The sequence below is a fragment of the Oncorhynchus mykiss genome, chromosome 5 (genome assembly GCF_057628025.1).
Source record: "Oncorhynchus mykiss isolate SJ-2025 chromosome 5, ASM5762802v1, whole genome shotgun sequence".
Taxonomy (NCBI): domain Eukaryota; kingdom Metazoa; phylum Chordata; class Actinopteri; order Salmoniformes; family Salmonidae; genus Oncorhynchus; species Oncorhynchus mykiss.
In genome coordinates, this window is record NC_143026.1 from 70,705,988 (window position 1) to 70,727,503 (window position 21,516).

Here is a 21,516-nt window from a genome sequence, read left to right on the forward strand (position 1 = left end):
ACGCCCACACAACATGCCTGAGCCTCAATAACTCCTTAACAGCTGCCAACAAACTCTAAAGCATGTCTGGACAGCTGCTGAGTGGGACTTACCCACTGTTAGGGAGAGAGGGAGACAAGTGAATTAAAGACAGGTAGAGGCATTGAAAAGAAAGTCGAGAGTTGGCATAAGATATATGTAAAAAAACAAAACAATGATTGCAAAGTTAAACAAACTATACAACTGTATGGACAAAGACTACTTTCACTCCGTTACCGTGGAATTACCCCAATACAACTAAGGAATGACTGGCTACACCAAAGTTTAAGTGATACATCTACAGTACAGTAAGTGACTGGTACCATCAGTGTCAGTCTGTGGTGGTCAGTAGCTAATGTTACAGTAAATATCATTTCTGAAAGGCATCATCCCTTCCTAATTACACTTCCTGGGTCGTTCCAAATTCAAAAAGCACAAGGAAGAGGATTTTGACACCCAGATTGTTCTGGAATCGTTTCTGTAGTCAGAAACAGATACAATTAACATTCATGAAACATTTTGTTAAAATATAATTTGATCTGAGAAATTAAGCTAATTGATGACACCCAAATTGGCCATATTAATATCTAGGATTCAGATAATATTCAATAAATATAATACCAAACATCTTCCTACCTATTTCTTCCGTGGGTGGCTTTTGGCCATTATTTGGGGCGATAAGACTCGATAAGTTTTACTTTGACATTTTAAACAATTTACTATTTCCTACTACTACATTTACTTGAAGAACAGTGCAGATGCAAAGTTTGGTAACAGAATGACGGCACAAACGGCAAACCGTCATTCTGTTGCCAAACTTCGCATCTGCTGCTCTGTTCATTGCCATCATTGGTTTTTGTTTGACATACATTTTAAAGTCTCAGTGTCATTCTGTTACAGTGGAATTGATCAAAAGCAATAGCATCTGAGAAGTTAAAGGGATAGTTCACAGCAGTTTATGGACAAGGTACGACAGCAATCCATGCTTTGGTCTGGTTTCTCTGGCACGGTTTCCACATGTTAAAGTTTTTGCATTTGTGGCACAAATCCCATTTAAGTCATTGGACAAATATGATCATTTTTCACACATCATGTCCAAAAGTATCTAAAATGTATTGTGAAGCTCAACAAAGTCACTGATAGATGATTTGAACATGATGCGCAAAAAAATTATATTATTGGTCCTATGGCTTGAATGGGATTTGTTCCAAATGCTAAAATGTTAAACTAAACCAGAAAATGGATTGCGGTCATCCTTTGTCGATAGACTGCATACAGGGTAAGGAAACCAATATGGCATTTTGGTGAACTTACCCTTTAAGATATACACTGTGTAAGACTGAGTTGAATTAAAGCTTAACCTCAACTATGAAGTCCTGCATCTTTTATTTCACCTTTATTTAACCAGGTAGGCTAGTTGAGAACAAGTTCTCATAAAGCATAGCAGTGTGAACAGACAACACAGAGTTACACATGGAGTAAACAATTAACAAGTCAATAACACAGTAGAAAAAAAGAGAGAGTCTATATACATTGTGTGCAAAAGGCATGAGGAGGTAGGCAAATAAAAAGTTGATCAAATGACCCAGATCTCCAAATCCAGCCTAATGAGTGTCACACGTGAAATAGGGAGTAAAACAGGAAACACACAGAACTATTAAAAGTACACACTGCTCCATTCTAAACACACAGAACTACGCATTGTGCCATTCTAAACACACAGAACTACGCATTGTGCCATTCTAAAACACACAGAACAACTAAAGTACACATTGCTCCATTCTAAACACGCAGAACTACTGAAGTACACATTGCTCCATTCTAAACACGCAGAACTACTAAAGTACACATTGCTCTATTCTAAACACACAGAACTACGCATTGTGCCATTCTAAACACGCAGAACAACTAAAGTACACATTGCTCTATTCTAAACACACAGAACTACGCATTGTGCCATTCTAAACACGCAGAACAACTAAAGTACACATTGCTCTATTCTAAACACACAGAACTACGCATTGTGCCATTCTAAACACGCAGAACAACTACGGTACACATTGCTCCATTCTAAACACGCAGAACTACTAAAGTACACATTGCTCCATTCTAAACACGCAGAACTACTAAAGTACACATTGCTCCATTCTAAACACGCAGAACTACTAAAGTACACATTGCTCCATTCTAAAACACACAAAACTAAAGTACACATTGCTCCATTCTAAACACACAAAACTAAAGTACACATTGCTCCGTTCTAAACACAGAACTACTAAAGTACACATTGCTCCATTCAGCAAGCAAACTACACAGTACACTACATGGCAGCAGTATAGTTAATCTGTCAGGACATCTGCTAAGGACATTAAACTGGCCTAGTGGTCAGGTGTGACTCTGCCCTGTCTAGAGCTGATGCTCTCCCACCTTTGTTCCCCACCAGCATATGATGCAGGTCTGTCGCTGTCAACTGGCTCAGCCACAGCTCCCAGTACATCTTCCACTTATTCCCAGTCAGCCAGGGCAATCCCAGTACAGATGCCTGACCCAGTCAGCAAGGACAATCCCAGCCAGGACAATCCTAGTACAGACGTCTGACGAGTTCCCTCTCTCTTAAAACTTCTCCACAGAGGGACTGGGTGGGAGGGAGGGAGAGAGGGGCTCGCTGTGTGTGTGAGACATAGGAAATCTGAGCTCACTGGGGGAGGTGAGTTGTGGTGGAGGTCTCTTGAGGAACAGAGCAGAGGGGTAGGGGCAGTCTTGAGGTCAACAGCAGATGGCTGTTGCTGAGATGCCACTTGCTGAGATACACTCATAGCCTCCAGGGGGGGGCAAGAGGCACTACAACTGCTACAGGCCCTGAATTTCCTAATGTCAGAAGAACACTGCTCAAGCATATCACACTATTACAAATATTTTTATTCAGTCAGCCTCAAGCCTATTTTTAACTGAGAGCTGGAGAATTTCAACTCATAAAGACTAAGACTCAGAAAACGGCTAAATGTATTAATTCAAATCAGTCCATTTTTTTTTATCAATTAAGATTGATCTTTGAATAAGAGTTTGGTCAATCAATGTTGACAGAAATATAGCTGATCCCTGAAATATTAACAACTAAGCAACAACCACCGTTTGGCAAAACCATGTAAAAGGTTCCATAGCTGGCGGCCCGCGGGCCAAAATTTGGTTGAGGTTCGGTGATTGTGGAGACCAGGTAATCTGATGCAGCACTACACAACTCTCCTTCTTTGTCAAATAGCACTTACACAGCCTGGAGGTGTGTTGGGTCATTGTCCTGTTGAAAAAAATAAATAAAAATGATAGTCCCACTAAGCGCAAACCAGATGTGATGGTGTATCGCTGCAGAATGCTGTGGTAGCCATGCTGGTTAAGTGTGCCTTGAATTCTAAATAAATCACTGAGTCTCACCAGCAAAGCACCATCACACCACCTCCTCTATGCTTCTTGGTAGGAACCGCACATGCAGAGATCCGCTCACCAACTCTGCATCTCACAAAGACCAAAAGGACAGATTTCCACCGGTCTAATGTTCATGTTTCTTGGACTAGAAAGACTTCTGATTGGTGTCTTTTAGTACTGGTTTCTTTGTAGAAATGTGTCTGTTACTTGAACTCTGTGAATCATTTATTTGGGCTGCAATTTCTGAGGCTGGTAAATAATGAACTTATCCTCTGCAGCAGAGTTAACATGTGGTTTTCCTTTCCTGTGGCGGTCCTCATAAGAGCCAGTTTCATCATAGCGCTTGATGGTTTTTGCAACTACACTTGAATAAACGTTCAAAGTTCTTAATTTTACACATTGACTGACCTTCATGTCTTAAAGTAATGATGGACTGTTGTTTCTCTTTGCTTATTTGAGCTGTTCTTGCCATAATATGGACTTGGTCTTTTACCAAATAGGGCTATCTTCTGTATACCACCCCTACCTTGTCACAACACAACTGTTTGGCTCAAATGCATTAAGGAAAGAAATTCCACAAATTAATTTTTAACAAGGCACACCTGTAAATTGAAATGCATTCCAGGTGACTACCTCATGAAGCTGGTTGAGAGAATGCCAAGAGTGTGCAAAGCGGTCATCAAGGTAAAGGGTGGCTACTTTGAAGAATCTCAAATATATTTTGATTTGTTTAAGCCTTTTTGGTCACTCCATGATTCCATATGTGTTATTTCATAGTTTTAATGTCTTCACTATTATCCTACAATGTAGAAAACAGTAAAAATAAAGAAAAACCCTGGAATGAGTAGGTGTATCCAACCTTTTGACTGGTACTGTATATATTTTGGACATAAGACAGTAAAAATACCAACTCTGTTCCAAGTATTCCATGCATAATAGAGAGATACATGTCATCACATACAAATGTAAGCATGGTTTGAAATGGTTGTGTTTTCGTCAATTATTTTACAAATGATTTGTAATTATGTTCCGGCCCCTTGACCATCCTCAAAAAATTCTGCCCGCAGCTGAATCTGGTTGACTATTCCTCAGTGAAGCTGTTTACAACATGAGATTGACCCACACCAGTTGGTATGTCATGCATGAGGTACGTCGTGTGCCTGTCAGTGTGCCTGTATGGGTGCGTGTGCACATGTGTGTGTGCCTTTGTGCGGTTGCAGAGGGCAGAGGACTGTGAGCAGGGACTTGACCAGTGTTTGGGTATGAGCAGCAGGCACAGTTCCAGCCCCAGACAGCTGAGACAGTGGTGCCCCTCCAGTTCTGCTTCAGCTCAATGGGCATATTGAGACACCGACTCCCCTGGTCACCCTACCCCACCCTCTACCACTCCTGCAGCTGTTGGTAGGGTCTGTCCAGGCAAGTGGCAGCTGAACCAGCCACCTCTGCACCCTCCCAATCTCTGTGCAGGACCACATGTGAATCCTTTCACGGTGCCCTGTCAGAATACATAGCTTAACCCAACACATGACCAGGCCTCAGTCAGTGTAAAACAGTTAGCTAGTTATGAGTATTACAAGGAGACACCACTGAAACCATCTAAAACACAAGCAGTATTATGCACTACTGCCTGCTGGCCTGGGAATATCTTTAGCCACAGAGCAAAACAAAGCAACATCATGGCTATAAATACCTCCTGAATGATCACAGCTTTCAGATAGAGAGCTGGAGGAAATGTTAACAATAAGCTGAGACAATGTCACGGATGAGAGGCACACAGCACAAGACAAATCCTGTCGCGGCCGGGCCAAACAGCCAGAGAATTAATGTGGGATGAACACAGACAGACAGGCCTTTGGTTAGAGGAACAGTTGATCAGAACAGACAGACATGCTTTTAGCTGAACAGACATGGACTGCAGAGGACAGTGCCACTTCAACTCCACTCTAAAGAGGGCAGTTGTACAGACAGAGATCCCCATGCAGCAGTCTAGTGGAGAGGCTGAGTGGCTGAGGAGAGGCAGAGTTGGCAGTAGCCATCTGTTGTTGTTAACGAGGACACATAAATGACCCATTCACATCAAATCACAACAGTGGGGAGTCGATCTCTGGGTGTTGGTTTGATTAGGAAAAGTGGATTGTCATCCTTAATTGATTACCTCCAGGCAAAGTGAGCATTAGTATCAACTTGACAAGTCTTCCATGCAACCTGATTTCAACACAGCAGGGGCTAATAATATTCTTCCAGAGTTGAGTTACATTGTTCAACAGCACTGCTGGGGTAAGCATTTAGAACAATAAACACAACCCAAAAAACCAGAGACAATTCTAAATCACGAAACCTTCCTTAAAAACACAGATCACCCAACTACTGAATTAGGCCAACACATTTAGGTAACACACTCACAATTACCATAATTGATTCCCAACTTTTCCTAATCAGGGGGATTAAAATGAACAGCTGAAGTTGGATCCAGACAGATTTGAGGGGCTTTAGAAGTGGTGATGGTTGTACAAACCATAATGGAAGAGGACAGCACCAGAGCCCTTTAGGTCTGGCCAGCGCCTTAGCTGTGCTAGTAATAAGCCTTACGAGCAGGACCCCCCCCCTACTCATCTACATCCTATTCCCATAAATGTCAGTGAGCAAATAATGAGACACCGGGGTGTTGGGAAACGCCATGTACCATTCATCTATAGCCTGTGCTCCACTAGGCATACAGCAATTACAGACTGGACAGCGTAAATCAGTCACCCTAATAATGGGGCTCTAGCCCATCGCCTGCCCACCATGGCCCTTTAATTGGTTAATGTGGAGTAAGTGCGTCCCTCCAGGCTCACTCACAACACAGTAAGTATTGGTCTATATAGCTCTCTGCAGTGGACTAGAGGAAGGCCATCCACAATCCCTCACATTCTGCCTTTAATCTTCCTCTTCAGGATGCACATAGTGAGGCTGAAAAATATTCCATCCATGTTCATGTTGAGGTTTGTGTGAGCAAAACCAAAATACAACACCACACTATTATTGTCTCAATTAACTCCTGCAAAATGCTAAGTTACAGTACACAGTATTGTTAGTTTGGAACAACGAAAAGTGATGAGTGGAAAATCAAGTCACTTGAAAGTCATGGCATTTGGCATGCCTCCATAGATGTGCCTGCTTGTTCTGTTTACGACAAACATTTCAAGAGAACCTCTATTTTGTAACATGTGTGCAGCTCATTGGTTCACTCAGTTTGTACTACCTGAAGTACTTGTTCTTCCTGGTCTGGCAGTAGTCTACCGTTGTGTTGTGCTGGGCTGGGCTCTGTGACACAGCAGAAGGGTGGAGGTATGATTGGCATCATCCACCATAAGGATATGATCCAGCAGATCCCAGGAGAGGCTCAGACAGGCAGACCGATAGGAGGGTCTTTCCCAATCGGATGGGGTGATATTGTAACTAACTAATCACCACTCAGCAGCATCACTCAGGAGAAGAGTCCCTGTTCCTGAGAATCTATTCTAGACACAGTGTTTACTGGATCACTGTTTCTGAGAACCTGTCCCAGTCAGTGTTTCCCCCACCAGGGCCAAAGGCAGACCCTCCCAGTCACTCTCCCATTGACACAACAAAGACCTGGGTGGAATGCCAGAACAGAACACCATGAGTGATGCTCACTTTACATCCTCCTCTTCATCTCAGAGAACAAATGACAGGTTTGAAGCCAGAGATGCTCCTACCTTCTCCCTTATGGTACCGAGTCCCCACATGCCTTTAACACAATAACATGCTTAGCCACAGGCTCTTTCAAGAGTAAACGTGTAAAATACTCTAAGAGGTTGTGTGGTGGGGTATGAAAGCAGGAGAAACCTAAGAGCATTGATTAATATGAAACTACCAGATTCCTGTAGAGAAGATGACTAACCCTGGCTAACCCAACCTAGCCAGGATCCAGGTGATGACACAGGTTCAAGTGGTGGGAAGTATTTAATAAGATGAGTCTGAGCTTTCTGGTTTTAGGGGGCTTTCAAACCGAATTGGTTGCGTTTTGCTGCAGGTGAGAACGCAGTCCGGACCAAACACAGGAAAATAACCAGTAGCGCAGTATTATTGGTTGTTTGACAGAGAACATTTAATTAAATGCAGCATCAATATGGGTAAATCCATTTGAATTCAATAACTGCATACCCTTTGATTTAAAAGAAAACTTTCCTTAAATGTTTGCCCATGGAAGAAGTGGTCAGAAAGTGACTTTTTGGAGCTGAATGCCAAAACATTCAGGAGAAACCTAAGAGCATTGATTAATATCAAAAGGTTCTACAGCTGCAACTTCGAGAGCATCCTGAACGGTTGCATCACTGCCTGGTACGGCAATTGCGCTGCCTCTGACCGCAAGGCACTACAGAATAGAAGTCGACGGATTATGATTTTTCAACGCAGATACCGATACCGATTATTGGAGGACCAAAAAAGCCGATACCGATTAATCGGCCGATTTAAAACTTTAAATCTTTGTAATAATGACAATTACAACAATACTAAATGAACACTTATTTTAACTTAATATAATACATCAATAAAATCAATTTAGCCTCAAGTAAATAATGAAACATGTTCAATTTGGTTTAAATAATGCAAAAACAAAGTGTTGGAGAAGAACGTAAAAGTGCAATATGTGCGATGTAAGAAAGCTAACGTTAACGTTCCTTGCTCAGAACATGAGAACATATGAAAGCTGGTGGTTCCTTTTAACATGAGTCTTCAATATTCCCAGGTAAGAAGTTTCAGGTTGTAGTTATTATAGGAATTATAGGACTATTTCTCTCTATACCATTTGTATTTCATTAACCTTTGACTATTGGATGTTCTTATAGGCACTTTAGTATTGCCAGTGTAACAGTATAGCTTCCGTCCCTCTCCTAGCTCCTCCCTGGGCTCGAACCAGCAACCCAACGACAACAGCCACCACATCGAAGCAGCGTTACCCATGCAGAGCAAGGGAAACAACCACCCCAAGGCTCAGAGCGAGTAGCGCGCGCTAACTAGCCAGCCATACTCCACTTTAATGTTTTATTCCTCTATTATGGGGAGTCCCACCACGCTCTTTCTGGTATAAATAGCCAGAAAATGGGCTTCTTGTACAATGATCAGAGTCATATTTTACATGAAGTTTTCAGTGTCAGGGAGAAAGTTAATTCATAATAACACATTCAGAAATGTGTTGTTTGGTTGCATTTTCTGTATGACTTATCGATCTCATCTCAGGAGTTGATAGGCTTGAAGTCATAAACAGCGCAATGCTTGACGCACAGCAAAGAGCTGCTGGCAAAATGCACGAGAGTGCTGTTTGAATGAATGTTTACGCGCCTGCTTCTGCCTACCACCGCTCAGTCAGATACTTAGATACTTGTATGCTCAGTCAGATTATATGCAACGCAGGACACGCTAGATAATATCTAGTAATATCATCAACCATGTGTAGTTAACTAGTGATTATGATTGATTGTTTTTTTATAAGAAAAGTTTAATGCTAGCTAGCAACTTACCTTGGCTTACTACATTTGCGTGACAGGCAGTCTCCTTGTGGAGTGCAACGAGAGAGAGGCAGGTCGTTATTGCGTTGGACTAGTTAACTGTAAGGTTGCAAGATTGGTTCCCTCGAGCTGACAAGGTGAAAATCTGTCGTTCTGCCCCTGAACGAGGCAGTTAACCCACCGCTTCTAGGCCGTCATTGAAAATAAGAATGTGTTCTTAACTAGTTAAATAAAGATTAAATAAAAAGGTGTAAAAAAAAAATAATAATAAATAAATAAATAAATAAATAAATAAATAAATAAATAAATATCGGCGCCCAAAAATACCGATTTCCGATTGGTATGAAAACTTGAAAATCGGCCCTAATTAAATCGGCCATTCCGATTAAATCGGTCAACCTCTACTAGAGGGTAGAGCGAACGGCCAAGTACGTCACTGGGGCTAAGCTGCCTGCCATCCAGGACCTTGACACCGCCAGAGGAAGGCCCTAAAAACTGTCAAAGACCACAGCCACCCCAGTCATAGACTGTTCTCTCTACTACCGCATGGCAAGCAGTACCGGAGTGCCAAGTCTAGGACAAAAAGGTTTCTCAACAGTTTTTACCCCCAAGCCATACGACTCCTGAACAGGTAATCAAATGGCTACCCGGACTATTGTCATTGTGTGCACCGTCCTATTTTTACACTGCTGCTACTCTCTGTTTATCATTCCTGCATAGTCACTTTAACTATACATTCATGTACATACTACCTCAATTGTGCCCGACCAACCAGTGCTCACACACATTGGCTAACCGGGCTATCTGGATTGAGTCCCGCCACCCACCACCAACCCCTCTTTTACGCTACTGCTACTCTCTGTTCATCATATATGCATAGTCACTTTAACCATATCTACATGTACATACTACCTCAAATCAGCCTGACTAACTGGTGTCTGTATGTAGCCTCGCTACTTTCATACCCTCGCTACTGTATATAGCCTGTCTTTTTACTGTTGTTTTATTTCTTTACTTACCTATTGTTCACCTAACACCTTTTTTTGCACTGTTGGTTAGAGCCTGTAAGTAAGCATTTCAATGTAAGGTCTACTACACCTGTTGTATTCGTCACACTTGACAAATAAACTTTGATTTGATTAATTAAAACTCGTATTTCAACCACTCCACAAATTTCTTGTTAACAAACTATAGTTTTGGCAAGTCGGTTAGGACATCTACGTTGTGCATGACACAAGTAATTTTTACAACAATTGTTACCAGACAGATGATTTCACTTATTATTCACTGTATCACAATTCCAGTGGTTTACATACAATAAGTTGACTGTGCCTTTAAGCAGCTTGGAAAATTCCAGAAAATGATGTTATGGCTTTAGAAGCTCCTGGTAGGCTAATTGGCATCATTTGAGTCAATTGGAGGTGTACCTGTGGATAGATTTCAAGGCCTACCTTCCAACTCAGTGCCTCTTTGCTTGACATCATGGGAAAATCAAAAGAAATCAGCCAAGACTTCAGAAAGAAAATTGTAGAACTCCACAAGTCTGGTTCATCCTTGGGACCAATTTCAAAATTCCTGAAAGTACCACGTTCATCTGTACAAACAATAGTACGCAAGTATAAACACCATGGGAACACGCAGCCGTCATACCGCTCAGGAAGGAGATGCATTCTGTCTCAGAGATGAACGTACTTTGGTGCGAAAAGTGCAAATCAATCCCTGAACAATAGCAAAGGACCTTGTGAAGATGCTGGAGGAAACAGGTACAAAAGTATCTCAAGACATCAGTCAGAAAGTTAAAGCTTGGACGCAAATGGGTCTTCTGGGACAATGACCTCAAGCATACTTTCAAAGTTGCGGCAAAATGGCTTAAGGACAACAAAGTCAAGGTATTGGAGGGGCCATCACAAAGCCTTGACCTAGATCCTATAGAACATTTGTGGGCATAACTGAAAAAGTGTGTGTGAGCAAGGAGGCCTGCTAACCTGACTCAGTTACACCAGCTCTGTCAGGAGGAATGAGCCAAAATTGGGAAGCTTGTGGAAGGCTACCTGAAACGTTTGACCCAAGTTCAACAATTTAAAGGCAATGCTACCAAATTCCAATTGAGTGTACAGTGGGGCAAAAAATTATTTAGTCAGCCACAAATTGTGCAAGTTCTCCCACTTAAAAAGATGAGAGGCCTGTCATTTTCATCATAGGTACACTTCAAATATGACAGACAAAACGAGGGGAAAAAAATCCAGAAAATAACATTGTATGATTTTTAATGATTGTATTTGCAAATTATGGTGGAAAATAAGTATTTGGTCAAATGTTTTTGTTAATCTCAATACTTTGTTATATACCCTTTGTTGGCAATGACAGAGGTCAAACGTTTTCTGTAAGTCTTCACAAGGTTTTCACACACTATTGCTGGTATTTTGGCCCATTCGTCCATGCAGATCTCCTCTAGAGCAGTGATGTTTTGGGGCTGTTGCTGGGCAACACGGACTTTCAACTCCCTCCAAAGATTTATGGGGTTGAGATCTGGAGACTGGCTAGGCAACTCCAGGACCTTGAAATGTTTCTTACGAAGCCACTCCTTCGTTGTCCTGGCGGTGTGTTTGGGATCATTGTCATGCTGAAAGGCCCAGCCACGTTTCATCTTCAATGCCCTTGCTGATGGAAGGAGGTTTTCACTCAAAATCTCACGATACATGGCCCCATTCACTCTTTCCTTTACACGGATCAGTCGTCCTGGTCCCTTTGCAGAAAAACAGCCCCAAAGCATGATGTTTCCACCCCCATGCTTCACAGTAGGTATGGTGTTTTTTGGATGCAACTCTTTGTCCTCCAAACACGACGAGTTGAGTTTTTACCATAAAGTTATATTTTGGTTTCATCTGACCATATGACATTCTCCCAATCTTCTTCTGGATCATCCAAATGCTATCTAGCAAACTTCAGACTGGGCTGGACATGTACTGGCTTAAGCAGGGGGACACGTCTGGCACTGCAGGATTTGAGTCCCTGGCGGCGTAGTGTGTTACTGATGGTAGGCTTTGTTACTTTGGTCCCAGCTCTATGCAGGTTCACTAGGTCCCCCCCATGTGGTTCTGGGATTTTTGCTCACCGTTCTTGTGATCATTTTGACCCCACGGGGTGAGGTCTTGCATGGAGCCCCAGATCGAGGGAGATTATCAGTGGTCTTGTATGTCTTCCATTTCCTAATAATTGCTCCCACAGTTGATTTCTTCAAACCAAGCTGCTTACCTATTGCAGATTCAGTCTTCCCAGCCTGGTGCAGGTCTACAATTTTGTTTCTGGTATCCTTTGACGGCTCTTTGGTCTTGGCCATAGTGGAGTTTGGAGTGTGACTGTTTGAGGTTGTGGACAGGTGTCTTTTATACTGATAACAAGTTCAAACAGGTGCCATTAATACAGGTAATGAGTGGAGGACAGAGGAGCCTCTTAAAGAAGAAGTTACAGGTCTGTGAGAGCCAGAGATCTTGCTTGTTTGTAGGTGACCAAATACTTATTTTCCACCATAATTTGCAAATAAATTCATTAAAAATCCTACAATGTGATTTTCTGGATTTTTTTTCTCATTTTGTCTGTCATAGTTGAAGTGTACCTATGATGGAAAATACAGGCCTCTCATCTTTTTAAGTAGGAGAACTTGCACAATTGGTGGCTGACTAAATACTTTTTTGCCCCACTATGTTTTCTCGCTTTGTTTACTATGGTGCTATGCTCAGATAATAGCATAGTTTGCTTTCGCCAAAAAGCCTTTTTAAAATCTGACATGTTGGCTGGATTCACACCACGTGTAGCTTTAATTTGGTATCTTACATGTTCCACGGGTGCGTGTCCATTAATTGTTTATGGTTCATTGAACAAACATTGAAAACAGTGTTTAAACCCTTAAAGAAGATCTGTGTCTCCGTTATATTTGGATTTTTACAAATTACCTTTGAAAGACAGGATCCTGAAAAGGGGCCGTTTCTTTTTTTGCTGAGTTTACATAGACACAGTATGTGGACACCCCATCAAATTAATGGATTTGGGTATTTCTGCCACAGCCGTTTCTGACAGGTGTATAAAATCAAGCAATCATAGACAAAAATGAAAATAGCCTTATTGAAGAGCTCAGTGACTTTCAACATGGCACCGTCATAGGATGCCACCTTTCCAACAAGTCAGTTCGTCAAATTTCTGCCCTGTGCTGTTATTGTGAAGTGGAAACGTCTAGGAGCAACAAAGGCTCAGCCGCGAAGTGGTAGGCCACACAAGCTCACAGAACGGGACCGCCTAGTGCTGAAGCTTGTAAAAGTCGTCTATCCTTGGTTGCAACACTCACTACTGAGTTCCAAACTGCCACTGGAAGCAACGTCAGCACAATAACTGTTCGTCGGGAGCTTCATAAAATGGGTTTCCCTGGCCGAACAGCCACACACAAGTCTAAGATCACCATGCGCAAGGCCAAGCATCGGCTGGAGTAGTGTAAAGATCGCCGCCATTGGACTCTGGAGCAGTGGAAACGCATTCTCTGGAGTGATTAATCACGCTTCACCATCTGGCAGTTCGAGAGATTAATCTGTGTTTGGCGGCTGCCAGGAGAATGCTACTTGCCCCAATGCGTAGTGCCAACAGTAAAGTTTGGTGGAGGAGGAAAAAATGATGGTCTGGGGTTGTTGTTCATGGTTTGGGCTAGGCCCCTTAGTTACAGTGAAGGGAAATCTTAACACTACAGCATACAATGACATTCTAGACTATTCTGTGGTTCCAACTTTTTGGCAACTGTTTAGGGAAGGCCCTTTCCCGTTTCAGCGTGACAACGCCCCGTACACAAAGCGAGGTCCATACAGAAATGGTTTGTCGAGATCGGTGTGGACGAACTTGACTGGCCTGCACAGAGCCCTGACCTCAACCCCATCTAACACCCTTGGGATGAATTGGCACGCCGACTGCGAGCCAGGCCTAATCGCCCAACATCAGTGCCCGACCTCACCAATGCCAGCGGCTGAATGGAAGATTCCAAGAACACAGGATGAGATGTTACTATCCTTTGTGCAAGCACTTCCAAGAGTTAATGAACAGTGAGCCTGGTGAAATTTGGGGAGCGCATCATCAGTAGTGTACCTTTGGTTCCTAGGGTGTTTCGGCCTTTCACACTATACACCCTCCCCAAAGGCGGCCAGCGACAGGGTGATCAATCCTACGCTTGCGTCCCATTCCCAATTAGTCATAGGACTATGCATGGCAGGGGCATCCTCCTCCCTGAGTCAAGCATTGTTGACCGCATACCTCCTGGCCCTCTCACTTCGGGGCCCAGCTGGGGTCTTTCCTCTTCATCCAGAGCCACTGACTGCTGCCTTCTGCCGCCTCCGATACAGCTTTGATTGCCGAACGCTGGCTCTGGCCCTTAATTCCAAGGTCTCTAAGCAGTCTGGTTGTAGATGTTGCCACAAAACCTCTGCAGCCCACCTCCACTGGTCGGACTTCTGTGTTCCAGCCATGATGCCGTGCTTCGGCAGCTAGATCGGCATAGCGCAGATGCTTTCGCTCATAAGCCTCATCTACTGAGTCCTCCCAGGGTACTGTGAGCTCAATGATGAAGACCTTCTTGAGTGAACGGGACCAGAGCACCATGTCAGGTCTTAGGGTGGTGGTTGCGATCTCCGGAGGAAACACAAGTTGCCGGCCAATGTCAGCTAGCATTTTCCAGTCGCGGGCCAAGCGCAGCTGGTCTCGCTCTAATGGTGTCGAGCCACGCTTCGGTGGTTTAGCCCCTTCGCGGACAAAGTTTGTCCGTAAGGGGTGTGATGCTGCTGGGGGTGGTAGGGAGTTGGTGGCAGCTCGCTTGTCCTCCAGGGCGGACGCAAGGTTTTTAAGGACTTGGTTGTGACGCCAAGTGTAGCGTCCTTGAGTGAGGCTTGTTTTACACCCTGTGAGAATGTGCCTGAGGTTGGCTGGCATGGAACAGAGGGCACAGTCCGGATCTTCACCATACCATTGGTGAAGATTAACTGGTGTTGGAAGGACGTCATATGTTGCTCTGATGGAGAAGCTCAACCGCCTCGCTTCCATGGCCCACAGATCCTTCCTTATCTTCCTCTTCTCCACACTGTCCCATCGAGTCCACTGTCCCTGTTTGGAAAGAGAGACTGCCTTGGCCCACCTTGCAGCCTCCTCCTGATGGCGTACTTCCTGCACTACCATCTTCCGCCGCTCTGGTGCAGTGGCCTTACTCCAAGCAGCACGGCTAGTTAGCCCAAGGCCTCCTCTCCCTTGCTGAACATGACCCACAATGTCAGCATGTCTGAGGGCTGCTGTTGCCTCCTGGACTGCTTTTCCTGGCCTCCATTTGCGCCTAGTTGCCAAGGTTGGCGCGTTGTTGCTCACCACTGGGTCTCGAGATTCATTCAGTGTCATCTGGAGCCTGGTTTTTGAACACTTGAATTCCTCTGTTAGACTGGTGAGGGGCAGCTTGAGGACACCATCTCCATAGAGGCCTATGGTGGTAAGGCATCGTGGAACTCCGAGCCACTTCTTTAACCTGTTAGAGCTCTAGGGGCGCTATTTCATTTTTGGATAAAAAACGTTCCCGTTTTAAGCGCGATATTTTGTCACGAAAAGATGCTCGACTATGCATATTCTTGACTATGCATATTCTAGTTTTGGAAAGAAAACACTGAAGTTTCAGAATCTGCAAAGATTTTGTCTGTAAGTGCCCCAGAACTCATTCTACAGGCGAAACCAAGATGATGCATCACCCAGGAATTAGCAGAATTTCTGAAGCTCTGTTTTCCATTCTCTCCTTATATGGCTGTGATTGCGCAACGAATGAGCCTACACTTTCTGTTGTTCGCCCAAGATCTTAGCAGCATTGTGACGTATTTGTAGGCATATCATTGGAAGATTGACCATAAGAGACTACATTTTCCAAGTGTCCGCCTGGTGTCCTGCGTCGAATTCGGTGCGCAATTGCCAGCTGCTTCTACTTTACCATTTGATTCAGGGGAGAAAGCATGTGTCCAAGAACGATGTATCAATGAAGAGATATGTGAAAAACACCTTGATGATTGATTCTAAACAACGTTTGCCATGTTTTCAGTCGATATTATGGAGTTAATTTGGAAAAAAGTTCGCGTTTTGAGGACTGAATTTCGGATTTTTTTTGGTAGCCAAATGTGATGTATAAAACGGAGCTATTTCTAATACACAAGGAATCTTTTTGGAAAAACTGAGCATCTGCTATCTAACTGAGAGTATCCTCATTGAAAACATCAGAAGTTCTTCAAAGGTAAATGATTTTATTTGAAGGCTTTTATGTTTTTGTTAATGTTGCGTGCTGGATGCTAACGCTAATGCTAACGCTAAATGCTAACGCGAAATGCTAACGCTAGCTAGCTACTTTTACACAAATGATTGTTTTCCTATGGTTGAGAAGCATATTTTGAAAATCTGAGATGACAGTGTTGTTTACAAAAGGCTAAGCTTGAGAGATGGCATATTTATTTCATTTCATTTGCGATTTTCATAAATAGTTAACGTTGTGTTATGCTAATGAGCTTGCTGATAGATTTACACAATCCTGGATACAGGGGTTTTTTCATAGCTAAACGTGACGCAGAAAACGGAGCGATTTGTCCTAAACAAATAATCTTTCAGGAAAAACTGAACATTTGCTATCTGAGAGTCTCCTCATTGAAAACATCTGAAGTTCTTCAAAGGTAAATGATTTTATTTGAATGCTTTTCTGTTTTTTTGTGTAAATGTTGCCAGCTGAATGCTAATGCTAAATGCTACGTTAGCCATCAATACTGTTACACAAATGCTTGTTTTGCAATGGTTGAGAAGCATATTTTGAAAATCTGAGATGACAGTGTTGTTAACAAAAGGCTAAGCTTGAGAGCTAGCATATTTATTTCATTTCATTTGCGATTTTCATGAATAGTTAACGTTGCGTTATGGTAATGAGCTTGAGTCTGTATTCACGATCCCGGATCCGGGATGGGGAGATCAGAAAGGTTAAGTAGCCTGTGACTCCTCTTTCCATCTTCTCCACTGTTGAGATTGGAACCTCATACACTGCTAAGGGCCACAACACCCGGGGTAGGAGACCAAACTGCAGACACCAGGCCTTTAACTTTCCAGGTAGCTGGGTGTTGTCGATGGACTGTAGGCTACTACTGATGTCTTTGCGCAGCTGTTGCACCTGGTCTTTGTCCTTCAGGCTTGCATCATACCACCTTCTAAGGCTTTTTACCAGCTGCTCAGACACTGTTGGGATTTGGTCATCTCCGATGAAGAATTTCAGGTCAGAGAGTACTCCCTTCACAATCGAGATGCTGCGTGACTTGGATGGTTTAATCTTCATACGGGCCCAGCTGATGTTCTCCTCGAGTTTTCTGAGCAGTCTCCTGGTGCATGGGACAGTGGTGGTCAATGTTGTAATGTCGTCCATGTAGGCTCTGAGTGGAGGGAGGCGGAAACCAGAGTCGACTCGCTGTCCACCAGCAACCCATTTTGAGGATCTGATGATAACCTCCATTGCCATTATGAATGCCAACGGAGAAATGGTACATCCCGCCATTATACCTACATTCAGGCACTGCCATGAGGTGGTGAACTCTGAGGTGGTAAAGCAGAACTGCAGATCCTGGAAGTACGACTTCACCAGGGTTGTGATGGTGTCCGGTATGTGGAAAAATCTGAAGGCAGACCACAGGAGTTAATGGGGCACAGAGCCAAATGCATTGGCGAGGTCGAGAAAGACTACATGCAGGTCCCTTTTTTCCACCTTGGCCATTTGGATCTGGTGCCAGATCATGCTGGAATGTTCCAAGCAGCCAGAGAACCCTGATATTCCTGCCTTCTGTACAGATGTATCGACGTACGCATTCCTTTGCAGGTACTCGGCCATCCTCTGGGCAATGACCCTAAAGAAGATTTTACCCTCGACATTCAGTAAGGAGATTGGGCGGAATTGGCTGATGTTCACTGCATCCTTCTCCTACGCCACACTTTGGGTATTATCTTATTTTTCCAAGCTGTTCTCATAAGCCTCCAGAGGAACCTCAGGACGTCTGGTGCGTTCTTATACACTTTGTACGGGACTCCATTTGGCCCCGGGGCTGATGCTGTTCTTGCCCGTCGAACTGTGTTTTCCACCTCTTTCCATGTCGGAGGGCTGGTCTCAATATGATGTTCCGGGGGTTCAATGGGTGGGATATCTGATGGGATGGCCAGATGTTCATGTCGCTTTGAGTCAAGGTACCCGCAGCAATGTTCCAACATCTAGTGGAAAGCCTTCCCAGAAGAGTAGTGGATGTTATAGAAGCAAAAGGCGGGACCAACGCCATATAAATGGCCATGATTTTGGAAAGAGATGTTCGACAAGCACGTGGGCCACATACACATGACCAAAAGTATCTTTAAAAAAAATCTATAAAAATGACGACACTCAACCTTAACATCAATTATAAAAAGATGTGTAAACTCTGATTTGTTTTACATTGTTATAGCAGACCATTGGTTGAGACACATGCTCTTGAATACAGAGTGGGCTTCATTTCAATCATAGGTCCATTCTATGAATTCTATTTCTATTACTTCAGACCAGAGTAACTTAGCTGGTACGCCATGAAAATGTACATTGAAAGTACATTTTTAATTCTATACTGAACAAAATGATAAAAACGCAACATGTAGTGTTGGTTCTGTTTCATGAGCTGAAATAAAAGATGACTGAATTTTTCCATATGCACAAAAAGCGTCTCTAAAATTGTGCGCAAAAATGTGTTTACATCCCTGTTAGTGAATATTCCTCCTTCACCAAGATAATCCATCCACCTGCCAGGTGTGGCATATCAAGAAGCTGATTAAACAGCATGATCATTACACAGGTGCACCTTGTGCTGGGGACAATAAAAGGCCACTCAAAAATATGCAGTTGTGCCACACAACACCACGTCTCAAGTTGAGGGAGCGTGCAATAGGCATGCTGATTACAGGAATGTCCACTAGAGTGGTTGCCAGAAAATGGAATGTTCATTTCTCTACCATAAACCGCCTCAAACGTAATTTCAGAGAATTTGGCACTATGTTCAACCGGCCTCACAACCGCAAACGATGTGTAAACATGCCAGCGTACTGCCTCCACATCCAGCTTCTTCAGTAGATTTGGGCCTAATGAATTGACATCAATTGACTGATTTCCTTATAGGAACTATAACGCAGTAAAAATTGCTGAAATAGTTCCATATTGCATTTATATTTTTGTTCATTATAATTAGTACCATAAAGATGGACGCCGGTCCACCCACCATCGAATATCAACATAATGGTCATGTCTATTCTATTATTATACCTTTATTTCAAGGAACACAGACTGAGATCAAGGTCTCTTTTACAGCTGGGCCCTGCGTATACATGTTTACACAGAGTTTAGGTACAATGATTAAGAAACTACACAAGACAAACAAAACGATCACAGATAACACAAAAGAATACAGCAACAGATTACATTTACACACAGGTTATTCCCCTAACAGCACAAGAACTTTCATTACCCGAAACAGTTACAAGCAATACAAATATTTATATGATTTCAATAAGTTTCCTTTGGAGGGTTGATGGTTATTTCAGAACAGGTATTCCCATTCAACTCAACATTCTCTGATTTGTGGACCTCTTTTTGTGGTACCATTTGAAAGTTGAAATTTCAACTTTAGTACATTTATCAGCCACAACATGACACCCACCCTGTATTCAAGAGCATGTTGTTTCTCAACCGATGGCGGGCACAACACAAAAACCCCAGGATGTAAAGAAAGGTCTAAGCAACAACATATGCAAATATGAAAAACATTGAGGTTCATGTGTTTTTAGAGAATTGACATAAGGTTCAAATATTCAAATTGTTATAAACATTATAAAATAGTTTGACACACTTGTTCGTAAGCTTTTAAATGATATCAAATCTCAACCATTGATATTTTCCAGTAATGAAGATGTTTCATGGTATGGTGGGGTACACAAAATAGGTCAACTTTCTCTCTTAGATGTCTTGGCATTCAGGTCCAAAGAGTAACTTTCTGTTCACTTCAACAACGGGCAAATATTTATGGAAGGTTTTGTTCAAATCAAAAGGGGTCAACTTCAAAAGGGGTGCTGTCAAAAAAGTGATTGAATTCATATGGATTTAACCGTATAGCAGCGCATTTATGAGAGCATCCGATGCAGACTAGGGGTACGGGGGCTATAGGCCACTGAATATTGGCTATTCACTTCACAGTTAGAGCGGCTATTGCACGGTTTCCTCCCACACGTTGTTGAAAAAGAAATATGACGATTGTGACACACAAGTAGCGTTTCATGATAATGGTAGACGATTTAGCATGAGCATTTTTGTCCAATAAACAAATGACTTGTATGGACACCTGGTTTTGTTGAGGAGTTTTAGTTTGACATTTGGCAATGTGAAACCAACTGGACCACTGTGTGGAGAGACACAAGTGCCTTCTGTGTGGTGTAGAGACATAAGCCTAGAGATGATTACATCAGTTACGAAGCAAAATGGTATACATACGTTGCATCACAGTCCAGCCAAGGTGAGATGATAGGATCAGCCTGACAGGATCAAGTGGGACTCGGAGCAAAAGTCCTAAGGCAGAAAATATAACATCTCATTTCAATTGACCCCATGATATTATGGAAATTGTAAGGCAGTATACAGCAGCAGCTGGCCTTTCATTAGCCATGTTAAATTTTTCCATAGTGCGGCTACGCTAGATTAAAAAAAACATGTATACACACACTACCATTCAAAAGTTTGGGGTCACTTAGAAAGGTCCTTATTTTTTAAAGAAAAGCTATTTTTTTATCCATTAAAATAACATCAAATTGATCAGAAATACAGTGTAGACATTGTCAATGTCGTAAATGACTATTGTAGCTGGAAATGGCTGATTTTTAATGGGATATCTACATAGGCGTACAGAGGCCCATTATTAGCAACCGTCACTCCTGTGTTCCAATGGCACATTGTGTTAGCTAATCCAAGTTTATCATTTTTTAAAGGCTAATTGAGCATTAGAAAAACCTTTTGCAATTATGTTAGCACAGCTGTAAACTGTTGTGCTGATTAAAGTAGCAATAAAACTGGCCTTCTTTAGACTAGTTGAGTATCTGGCGCATCAGCATTTGTGGTTTCGATTACAGGCTCAAAATGGCCAGAAACAAATAACTTTCTTCTGAAACTCATCAGTCTATTCTTGTTCTGAGAAATGAAGGCAATTCCATGTGTGAAATTGCTAAGAAATTGCTAAGAAATGGAAGATCTTGTACAACGCCTTGTACTACTCCCTTCACAGAACAGCTCAAACTGGCTCTAACCAGAATAGAAAGAGGAGTGGGAGGCCCCGGTGCACAACTGAGCAAGAGGAAAAGTACAGTGCCTTGCGAAAGTATTCGGCCCCCTTGAACTTTGCGACCTTTTGCCACATTTCAGGCTTCAAACATAGATATAAAACTGTATTTTTTTGTGAAGAATCAACAACAAGTGGCACACAAT

At 42.7% G+C, this 21,516-nt stretch overlaps 1 protein-coding gene across 3 annotated transcripts in view; it reads right to left on the reverse strand.

Moving 5' to 3' along the window:
- LOC110524437 (tyrosine-protein kinase ABL2) overlaps window positions 1–21,516 on the reverse strand; it is a 41,736-nt gene that overhangs the window by 12,277 nt on the left and 7,943 nt on the right. Inside the window, exon 2 of one of the 3 annotated variants that reach the window (XM_036978218.2) lies at window positions 20,533–20,607. The exons of 1 other annotated variant lie outside the window; for it this stretch is intronic. In XM_036978218.2, coding sequence (XP_036834113.2) covers window positions 20,533–20,607 — 75 coding nt within the window. Of the gene's footprint in view, window positions 1–2,445; window positions 2,722–20,532; window positions 20,608–21,516 lie in introns of those variants that run through there. One more of the 3 variants, XM_036978223.2, reaches the window with a different exon arrangement.